Here is a 10,152-nt window from a genome sequence, read left to right on the forward strand (position 1 = left end):
CAAACTTTTTACTCAAAAACCATATTGATATATCTTAGTTTTTTATCTTCAATAAAGTTTGGTCTACTCTAAAGACAGTATTACTTCTCTGTATTATCTTATCATTTTATTTTATAAATACAAACAATTATTAACTCGAAATTTTCATGAATAATAAATTGTAATTATTTATAACAAAACATCTCTTTTATTTCTCTATGGATTTATAAAAACCGTTGTATCTAACAATTTGATATTCACAATCAGAAAGAGAGAGTCTCTCATCACTTTATTAACGAATATTATTTGTTATCCAAAGAAGAAAAATACCAAAATATTTTTTCTAAAAAACAAAATCGAAAGAAAAGTCAAAAAATTAATATAAAAATAAATCACCAATCTTATGAAAAGGAAAAAGAAATTGAAGGAGAAAAATTATTGTTCAAACCATTAAAAAGATAGAAAGAATGTTTTACTCTTATAATATTTAATTTTATTATATAAATGAATGTTGAAAAGTATTAAATAAATGAAAATATGCCCTCAAAGGTATATTTAATACAATTCATTCAACAATTTATTAAAAGATAGTTAAAGATTATTTGATAATAACGATTTACATAATTTGATTAACTAATTTATTAAAATCTAACACCCTAAAAAGAAGTATTAAATAAACATTGTTCCTATAGAAAAAGAATAAAAGATTCAAGAAGAGGTTAACTTTTAAAAAAGAACTCAACTTCATAAAGAAAAACTTTATACTTTTATCAATAACATCTCATTGTTTTTTTTTATTTGGTTGGTTGAACAAAACAATAATAATATTTCATTGAGTTATTGATAAACAGAAATTAATTTCTTCTTGAAAAGTTTAATTCAAAAATATTTGAGGAGTTCATTTTTATTATCAATTAAAACCAGTATAATAATAAATACATAAGATTAATTCAATATTCTTTGATATAATAACTTTCAATAACACGAGAAAGATGTTGAGAGTTCTTATTACTCTGTTGTAAAACACCATAAATTTATTTTTATTTTTAATACAATTTAAGGAATTAAATAAAGAAGGAATTAGAGATGAAATTTGTATTATCTTGTTTTGGTTATTAACTTAAAAATGGAATTGTCTTCATGCAACACCAAACTGCTCTAAGTAAAATATTATTAAAAAGAGGGCCATTATTAACAGCAATATGCAATACTGTTTGTACTTTCCTTAAAGTATAGATAAAATGAAATTTATCAATTAGATTTTCAACCCTATTGATATTAATCATGAAAAGAATATTGAGATGATTGTATCTTATTGTAATGCAAAAGAATGGACAAATGAATTTATTTGGTGGTGTTATGATTACGATTTTGAATTTGGTTGTTTGTTTAAATTGTTTAGTAATTCTAATGAAATTGTTTTAAAACTAATAAAAAAATAAATTAACAAATAATAGATGATGTTCAATTTGATAATATATTTCTCAGTGTACTAAGGGTAGTATTAGAAAAAAATACTATCCAATTTACAAATGAAGTACAAAAAATTGTAATGAATTTATTGTATTCAAAGAAAAAATTTAATACACAAGTTATAATGACATATGATATTTCTACAGAAAGTTGTTGTGAAACTATATCACTTCTTACAGAATGTTTTCAAACAATTAAACAAACAATGATAGATAAAATTAATTTACTTAAACCAATTAAACCAATTATTGATTCATTATATCAATATCTTCATTCTAAATCACAAGAATCTAATATTAAATATATATTTAGAGATATTCTCTTTTTACTTATTTCATATTCATTAAAAGAACGTTGTGAATTAGGTAAAGACTTTGATTCAGATCTCAGTAGTGAAGAATGGGATAAAGTTGGATTTATTGCAGAAATTTTAATCTCATTTCATACAAATAAACAACCATTTTTAAATGTCATTGCATCTTGTCTTTATGAAGAATTATTTATTAACACTTTATATGATAGTTTTTCTGTAATGGAAAGTAAATCATTATCTCAATTATCATTTACAGAGGATGATGAAATTGAACAAAAGATTATTTCACTTCTTCAAATATATTATTGTCCAATATCAATATCATTACCTACTCAAATGAAACATGAATTAGGTAAAATAATTCATCTTCCTGAATTAATTGAAAATATATCATTTGACACAAAACAATCATATTATCAATTTGATCAAACAATAATCCTTAATACTAAAACATTATTAACACAATTGCATGAACTTGAAGAAAAAAGAAAAGAACTAACAACATTGAAATGCCAACATGAATATAAATTTGATGAATTATATATAAAAAGGAAAAACAATAAAGGTCTTAAGGCAAAACTTATTCAACTCAAACAACTTAATGGAATGCTTCCAACTAGAATTGAATCAGTCTTTACAGAATCAGTTAAAAGTGAATCTTATTCACCAACAAGAGATAGGTCTACATCAAAAACAAGTTCTAGTTCACAAAGTCAATTACGAATTCTTACAAATTGTTGTGAAGATACACATGAAATAAAACAACAACCTCAAGTAAAATCACAACAACTATTTCCAGTATTATCAAGATCTAATCCAACAACTCCAAGTCATAAAAAATCAAGAAAAAGTTCAATTGTTGATGCCTTTAAAAAATTTTCCAAGAAATAACATTTTTCATTTGTTTCATAATTTATGTTTTATATAACTATTATTTATTCTTTATGTCATTCAATGAAGAAAATATTTTTTGGAAGAATATTAATACCTGATTTGCCATTGAACGAGTTATTAATTTGTACCATAAAATAACAATGATAAGAAAATAATGATTATTTGGACTAAGTATTTGAACAAAGAACTCTATTTCCATTTCATCTCCATAAAAAAATGAAAGCCATATTATTAACCCTTTTTGTTCTCATTTGTTTTGTTTCTGCAAATGAATTATTAGAAAAAGAGTTAAAAGTTGTTAATGATAAACTTAAAGATAAGAGTCTTCAAAAAGATGAACGGAAAATGCTTGAATTTCATAAGACCGAAATTATTAAAGCTATTAACAAGAAGAATGAAGCTAAAAATATGAAAGGATCAACAAAATTAGTTCAAACACTAAAGAAAAATACAAAATCAAATAAAAAGTAAATACTGACTAAATTTATAAAGGTTATAATTCTGAATTGAACAATTTGGTTTATTTTTAAGTGAAAATAAGTGTTCTTTCATATTTTATGATATTTAAATAACAAAAAAAGAAAAAAAAAGAAAAACAAACTTTAAATCATTAAAAGTGAAATGACAATTATAGAAGATCAAATTCCTATTAAGAGAATTAAATTACCTACTGATGTTCCATTTTGGGAATCAAGTATTGCTTACAATAGAGTATTTCAAACACTTCATTTATTAAATGATAGTATTAAAAAAATGTCATTTGATTCACCAAAAATTAAAGTAACACCAGTTTGTTTTCTTTTTTTATATAATGTTATAATTGTTTAAGTAACAAATATTTATTAAATAGAAAATTGAAGTTATTCTTAAACAAATTGAACAATTAAATAAATTTATAGATGAAATTCCACCAGTAAATTTAGAAAAGAGTAGATATGGAAATATTAGTTTTAGAACATGGCACAAAAGAGTTGAAGATTATAGTGTTGAATTTCATAAAGCTATTTTACCAGAAGAATTATATCCATTCATATCTGAATTTCATGGATATTTAATGGATTCATTTGGATCACCAGTTAGAATTGATTATGGAAGTGGTCATGAACTTCATTTCTTTTGTTGGATAGTTCTTCTAGTTCAATTAAAAGTAATTAATGAAGAAGAATATCCAGCAATAATTCTTAAAGTATTTAGAAATTATTTATATCTTTGTAGAAAATTACAAAATGTATATCGTCTTGAACCAGCTGGATCACATGGTGTATGGGGAATTGATGATTATCAATTTTTACCATTTATTTTTGGATCGGCACAATTAATAAATCATCCATATCTTAAACCTGATTCAATTCTTGATAAAAGTTTAGTATCATTGTATGAACATGATAATTTCTACTTTGATTGTGTTGCATATATTTATAAAGTTAAAAATCGTGCTCCATTTTTTGAAAGTTCACCTGATTTATTTAATATTTCTGCAGCTGAAAGTTGGGAAAAAATTAATAAAGGAATGTTCATAAAATATCACGCAGAATGTCTTGACAAATATCCAATTGTTCAACACTTTTTATTTGGAAAAGTTTTACTATATGAACCATTAGTTAAAGGTTCAACACCAAAACATGAAGAAGAAGTAAAAGAAAATACACAACTAAATTGAAGGAGAAAAGAAGAAATTTAATATTTAGATTTTTGTTATTTAAAAAAGGAAAATAAAAAAAGAAAAAGAAAATAAAAAAAGAAAAACTAAAATATAGGGTTTCATCTGAATAATTAGAAGCGAACAATGGCTAGAGGACCAAGACATCACTTAAAGAGATTAAACGCACCACACCATTGGATGCTTTCTAAATTAGGAGGAACTTTTGCACCAAAACCATCACATGGACCACATGGAATGAAAGAATGTCTTCCACTTATTCTCATTTTGAGAAATAGATTAAATTATGCATTAAATGGAAGAGAAGTTACAATGATTGTTAAGAACAGAACAATCAAAATTGACGGAAAGATTAGAACTGATACCAGATATCCAGTTGGATTTATGGATGTTCTTTCTATCCCAAGAACTAAAGAAAACTTTAGATTAATGTATAACACTAAAAGAAGATTTTGTTTAGTCCCATTAACTGCTGAACAAGCCAAATTTAAATTATGCAAAATTGAAAAGAGAGTTCTTGGAACTGGTGCTATTCCATATATTGTTACTCACGATGGTAGAACTATTAGATATCCACATCCAGAACTTCAAGCTAATGATACAATCAAACTTAATCTTGAAACAGGAAAAATTGTTGATTTTGTTAAGTTTGATATTGGAAATACTGCTATGATGATTGGTGGTAATGGTATGGGTCGTGTTGGAGTTATTGTTAAAAGAGAAGTTCATCCAGGATCATTTGAAATTGTTCACATTAAAGATGCTAAAGGAAACACCTTCACTACTAGATTAAACAATGTCTTTGTTATTGGTAAAGGAACAGAAACTCTTGTTAATCTTCCACTTGATAAAGGAATTAAGAAACCATTATTACAACAAGTCAATGAAACTATTAAGAAGAACAAGATGCAAAAGGCTGGTATTCAAAAAGCATCAAAGAAATCAAAGACCACTACTGAAAAGAAAGTTACACCAAAAGCTGCTGTAGAAAAGAAAGAAGAACAAGTTGAAAAGATTTACAAGAAATATCCAAAGAAACAAGCAGCACCAAAGAAATCTAAAGGAAACAAGAAAGTTGTTCCAGGCAAGAAAATTGGTAAGAAATAAATTAACTGCTTTTTTGTTATTATTTTATTTTTGTTTTTCTTCCTTTTTGAATAAAAAAAGAAAAATAAAAAAATCATTCAATTTTTCTTTACAGATGAAAATATTGCAGTTTTTTGACCAAGTTTCACAACAGCATCATCCCATTCTTTTTCAGCAACTTGGACACAAAGATTTACTTTTTTATTTATTTCTTCATTATCGAGTCCTGAATTTTCTAATTTTTTAATACTTTCTTTTTTTAATTTTTCAACAACAGCTTTTTTCATTTGATTTGTTGTTAATTGAAGTAATGTCCTTTTCTTTTCTTGTTCTTCAATATTTTCTTTTAAATCAATATTTAAATTTACTTTAATAAATAATGGAGTTCCATTTCCAAGAAGATGTAAATCAATAACTGAACTTTTTTGAAGACTGTCATTTTCTTTGCTTGTTTTGTCTTTTTCATTTTCTTCCTCTTGACTTATTAATTTTTCTATTTCTTCTTTATCAGAAGAACTTTTTTGAAGATCTAAATTGTTTAATTCTTCTAATTTTTCTTCTTCTTGTTGAGTTGTATTATTATTTAGGTCAATATATGAATCTAAAATATTGTCAATTCCTACTTGAAATTCTTCTTTGACTTCAGAAATATCTTCATTTCCTTTTCGTCCTTGGAAAATAGATGGTTTTCCTTGATATTTTATTAAGTATTTTGTAAAATCTTCTTCTTTTTCATTAGATGTTGTTGTTGTTAATCGTTTTGTTTCTTCTGTTAATTTTTCAATATGTTTTTTATCTAATTCATCTTCAATCATTTCTTGTGTATTGTTTATTGTTCCATCACTTTTTTTCGGACTAATAATTGAACTTACATCAATCGGTTGAGTATTAAATCGTTTTAGTTCCAATTTTGACAACTCATTTTCATCAACAGTTTTATCATTAATCGTATCTTCGAGATTGTAACTTTTTAAGTTATATTTCTCTTGTTCCCATTCAGTTTGAAATACGTTATTTGGTTTTTTAGGGTGCCAATTTACAATAATATCAACCATTTTACTTTCTTGTTTTTCGTTTGGTTCTAATTCAGTGTTATTTTTTGAGTCTTTTTTGTTGGTTAATTCTTCTTTTGTTTTTATTACTGATGGATTTAATACTAATTTTGTTTTCTCTGTATTATCACTTTTATCATCACTATGTATTAAAGACTTAGATTCATTTGGTAATTCAATTGGATAATGATTAATCATTTCTTCAAATGATTTGTTTTTAGTTGTTTTATTATCTTCAGTTAAATAAGGTGTTTCTACTCTATTATACAAATTTTCTTCTTCAGCAAAATCTTGAGAAGGAATTGATGGAGCAGTTAATGTTGGATTTTGTTGACTCTCTTTTTCTTCTTGATGAGGTTGATTGTCATTAATGTCAATATAAGAGTCCAAGATATTGTCAACTCCAACTTGAAATTCTTCTTTTATTTCTTTTATATTTTCATCATTGTTACTGAAAAGAACAGGACAATAAGAGAATCGTTTTAAAGAAGTTTTAAATGTATTAGGTTCTATTTTACTTTTTGTTAATTCAAGTTGGGGATGGTTAATATCGACATCATATTCATTTTGAAGATAACTCATAGCTATATTAGTTTCAAAGTCATGAGGAGTTAATTCATTTTCAGTATTAGGTTCATTATTATTATCGTTAACCTCTTCAAGTTTATCAAAGATTGAATCTATTCTTTTTGGATCAACACTTAATTTCTTCTTTTCTATTTTTTCATTATCCCTTTTCTTATTTGGTTGTTTTATTTTATTTTCTTCATTCTTTTGATCAATATTTTCTATTAACTGTGCATAAGTATCAATAACACTGTCTACAGTTTCTTCTCGATGTTTTCTTACTGCCTCTTGTTTTTTTACTGAGAAACGACTTCTATGTTGTTCAGTCATTTGTTATTTTTTTAAGTTCATCTCTTTTCTTTTTTCTTTTTTATGAAAAACAAAATGAAAGTAAAAACATTTTTTTTTCTTTAATTTTCTATTATTTTTTTCTTCGAGTTCTTTTTATTTTCTATTTAAACTTATCCTTTATCTAATTTCTTTTCTTTTATTCTTAACAATTTCTTGAGTAATTGTTACAAAGATGCTTTACTAATTTAGTTATTCAAAAAAAGAATTCATGTTTATAAAAAATGAAAGAAATGTTATCTTTTTCTAAACTCAATTAGTACTTAGATTTAATCAAAGTATCTGAACTAGCTTTTATATAAATAGTAATTTAATATTTATCTAAGAGTTTATTCATATTATACTTATAGTTATGAAAAATTTTATAACAAAAAGTAATAACACTTTGGTTTATTGTTTATTGTGAGAAGTTATTATATAAAGTATTTTTAAATAATATTCATATTTGTTGATAATTAAATTCGTAGTATTCATTTATTGAAATAATGTTTATCAAAAAGAACAAGATAATTTGAGTTATACACTTTTCTTTTTAAACATTTTGTTAGTAGTTTTTTATATTATTGAAATAATATTTTATAAATCACGTATTATTATTTGTTCTATTCATTATTCTTGAACTATTATTCAAAATATATTTTGTATACAAATACCAAAAAAATGTAATGAATATTAATTAAAATAATAATCAATATTTCTTTTATAATAGTCTTAAATTTTTTTATAAATTGAATAGTAGAATTAACCAATTAAATAATTGGAATATTTAAATCTTCAATAGATTTGTATAACTCCTTTTTGTTTTTCATTTTCTTCAAAAATTGTTTTATTATTAAAAAGTATTTAAAGTATTATCTAAATATTGTTCATTTTTAGTATGGTTAAATTAATTGAAATAATAAATAGGACTAGATAATTTTTAATAACACAATCAAATATAATTTCACTTATTTCTTAAAAGTTATTTTTGTTCTTCTTTATTATTTCATGTTAATTTTATTTCAACACTATTATATATAATAGCCATATAAAACCAATAGTTTATACAAATAAATTTATTTAAAATTGAATAAATTATATAACTATTATAAACAATAACAATGAGATAATAATCTTTTCATTAATTATCAACACAGTTATCAAAAAATCACTCTCAATTAAACTTAAATTAAAAAATAAAATTAGATATCATAAAGATGATATCAGAATTCAGTTAGAGTATTTAATCAATATTGTTATGAGAATAAACAAGAAAAAAAACAAAAATAAAAGAAAATATAGAAATCACAATGGTGAAATAGTATGATAATAAGATATGATTATTATTAGAAAAAAAAAATAAGAATAATACTGTATTATGAATGAAAAGATGATATCAAAATCAGAGAAATGATGAAAATGAATAAGAATGGAAATTGGAAGAGATTGAATAAAGTATTAGTAAAAGGAAATGTTATAGTTTTTATTAGATTGTTTTATATTGTTTATTTATTCAAAATAACTAAAAATGATCTTAATTAATTGTTTGTTTGTTGATTATTAACATTCTTATTATTGCTATGTGTGTTGTATTTATTATTAATTTATATCATTTATATTGATACTTCTAATATTTATATTCATTCTTTCATTCTCGATATTATTACGATTGAGATAATAAGTATTATTATTCAAATATTTGTTTCATTTATTTATTATTGCCGTTTGAATTTATATTTACAATTATTTAATCAGAACCAAAAAAAAGAGAATAAATAATATATAAAAATAAAAAATCATAAAAATAAAAAATGAATAAAATAATCTGCATAAATAAAATAATGTTAAATAATTTGCATCAATAAATTAAACACTTTTTTATTTCATATTTCTAATTTCTATAATAAAAAAATGAATCCTTTATTTTATTCTTCTTTTCATCTTTTATTATCTCATTTTGAATTATTCCTTTTTATCTTCTTTCTTTTATATCCTCAACCTTACTTTTAATCTTTTCATCTTTTTCTATTTCCTAATTTCACTTTTCTTTCAATCCTTCTTTTTCATCACTTCACTTCATTTTTTCTCTTAATTCCTTTTTTCGTGACAGGAATACATTATATGATTGACAGAAGAATATATAAAAAGAATTATAGAGAACAAAATAAATAATAATATAATAATAAAGTGATCAAGTAGAAGAAAAATGATTTTTAGAAAACAGGTAAACAAATTCACAAAATAGTATAAGAATAGTACAATAAAAAGAATGTAAAAGAAATAATTTACATTGTTACAATAAAAGAATTAATAATAATAGAAATATTGGTTTATCATGAAAAATTTGGAAAAAAAGAGAATAAAAGATATAAAAAGGACCATTCATAGAAATGAATAAAATATACAGACCATATATATTAAGATACATTGTAATACTTATTACATCCATTGTTTTATTTTCAGAAACAAATAGAGTAGAATTAAAATAAATAAAAATTGAATAGATAAATTAAAACTCATAAAATAAATATTACAATTTGCAATACATTATTTAATGAAAAAAAAAACAAATATACAGAATCATCTTAAATAATGTATTAATTCATATTTAATTTAAACAAAATAAATTGAATTAATATATCGAAATAAATAAAAAATAATAATTATAGACCATATGAGAATATTTGTAAAGAATAATACTTTAAATTATAACATTAAAAAGTAAAATTGCAGATTCAACATTATAACACTAGAATTTCAATATAATTTGATATAATTAAATATCTTATTTAACTGAATAA

The 10,152-nt window shown here is 22.7% G+C and overlaps 5 protein-coding genes across 5 annotated transcripts, besides 21 other annotated features; 4 read left to right on the forward strand and 1 right to left on the reverse strand.

Moving 5' to 3' along the window:
• Positions 1–349: 349 nt before the first annotated feature.
• Positions 350–372: a sequence feature (AT_rich).
• An 85-nt stretch (positions 373–457) lies between these two features.
• Positions 458–485: a sequence feature (AT_rich).
• Positions 486–1,007: 522 nt separating this feature from the next.
• Positions 1,008–1,039: a sequence feature (AT_rich).
• Positions 1,040–1,119: 80 nt separating this feature from the next.
• On the forward strand, positions 1,120–2,656 carry EDI_067420 (uncharacterized protein; the record flags this gene model as incomplete). The annotated part of the gene is made up of 3 exons (XM_001735599.1): positions 1,120–1,209; positions 1,239–1,362; positions 1,437–2,656. The coding sequence occupies 3 exons, from the start codon at positions 1,120–1,122 to the stop codon at positions 2,654–2,656; spliced, it is 1,434 nt and encodes a 477-aa protein (XP_001735651.1).
• Positions 1,399–1,435: a sequence feature (AT_rich).
• A 63-nt stretch (positions 2,657–2,719) lies between the features above and the next one.
• EDI_067430 (uncharacterized protein) lies at positions 2,720–3,130 on the forward strand (the record flags this gene model as incomplete). The annotated part of the gene is made up of 2 exons (XM_001735600.1): positions 2,720–2,772; positions 2,845–3,130. 2 exons carry the CDS (start codon positions 2,720–2,722, stop codon positions 3,128–3,130), a joined length of 339 nt encoding a protein of 112 aa, XP_001735652.1.
• A 150-nt stretch (positions 3,131–3,280) lies between these two features.
• Positions 3,281–4,319, forward strand: EDI_067440 (serine/threonine protein phosphatase 2A regulatory subunit B', putative; the record flags this gene model as incomplete). Its single annotated transcript, XM_001735601.1, has 2 exons — positions 3,281–3,448; positions 3,510–4,319. 2 exons carry the CDS (start codon positions 3,281–3,283, stop codon positions 4,317–4,319), a joined length of 978 nt encoding a protein of 325 aa, XP_001735653.1.
• Positions 3,459–3,508: a sequence feature (AT_rich).
• A 41-nt stretch (positions 4,320–4,360) lies between the features above and the next one.
• Positions 4,361–4,411: a microsatellite.
• Positions 4,412–4,445: 34 nt separating this feature from the next.
• Positions 4,446–5,426, forward strand: EDI_067450 (40S ribosomal protein S4, X isoform, putative; the record flags this gene model as incomplete). The annotated part of the gene is made up of 1 exon (XM_001735602.1): positions 4,446–5,426. The coding sequence occupies one exon, from the start codon at positions 4,446–4,448 to the stop codon at positions 5,424–5,426; it is 981 nt and encodes a 326-aa protein (XP_001735654.1).
• Positions 5,427–5,503: 77 nt separating this feature from the next.
• EDI_067460 (myosin heavy chain, clone, putative) lies at positions 5,504–7,354 on the reverse strand (the record flags this gene model as incomplete). Its single annotated transcript, XM_001735603.1, has 1 exon — positions 5,504–7,354. One exon carries the CDS (start codon positions 7,352–7,354, stop codon positions 5,504–5,506), a length of 1,851 nt encoding a protein of 616 aa, XP_001735655.1.
• Positions 5,741–5,786: a sequence feature (AT_rich).
• Positions 7,163–7,233: a microsatellite.
• Positions 7,355–7,422: 68 nt separating the features above from the next.
• Positions 7,423–7,518: a microsatellite.
• A 146-nt stretch (positions 7,519–7,664) lies between these two features.
• Positions 7,665–7,693: a sequence feature (AT_rich).
• An 89-nt stretch (positions 7,694–7,782) lies between these two features.
• Positions 7,783–7,834: a sequence feature (AT_rich).
• An 89-nt stretch (positions 7,835–7,923) lies between these two features.
• Positions 7,924–7,956: a sequence feature (AT_rich).
• An 84-nt stretch (positions 7,957–8,040) lies between these two features.
• Positions 8,041–8,102: a sequence feature (AT_rich).
• A 317-nt stretch (positions 8,103–8,419) lies between these two features.
• Positions 8,420–8,464: a sequence feature (AT_rich).
• A 63-nt stretch (positions 8,465–8,527) lies between these two features.
• Positions 8,528–8,556: a sequence feature (AT_rich).
• Positions 8,557–8,617: 61 nt separating this feature from the next.
• Positions 8,618–8,788: a microsatellite.
• Positions 8,789–8,907: 119 nt separating this feature from the next.
• Positions 8,908–9,043: a microsatellite.
• Positions 9,044–9,110: 67 nt separating this feature from the next.
• Positions 9,111–9,203: a microsatellite.
• A 64-nt stretch (positions 9,204–9,267) lies between these two features.
• Positions 9,268–9,451: a microsatellite.
• Positions 9,452–9,512: 61 nt separating this feature from the next.
• Positions 9,513–9,538: a sequence feature (AT_rich).
• A 296-nt stretch (positions 9,539–9,834) lies between these two features.
• Positions 9,835–10,011: a microsatellite.
• The last annotated feature ends 141 nt before the right edge of the window (positions 10,012–10,152 follow it).

This window comes from Entamoeba dispar, genomic scaffold (genome assembly GCF_000209125.1).
Source record: "Entamoeba dispar SAW760 scf_1105229459273 genomic scaffold, whole genome shotgun sequence".
Taxonomy (NCBI): Eukaryota; Evosea; order Mastigamoebida; family Endamoebidae; genus Entamoeba; species Entamoeba dispar.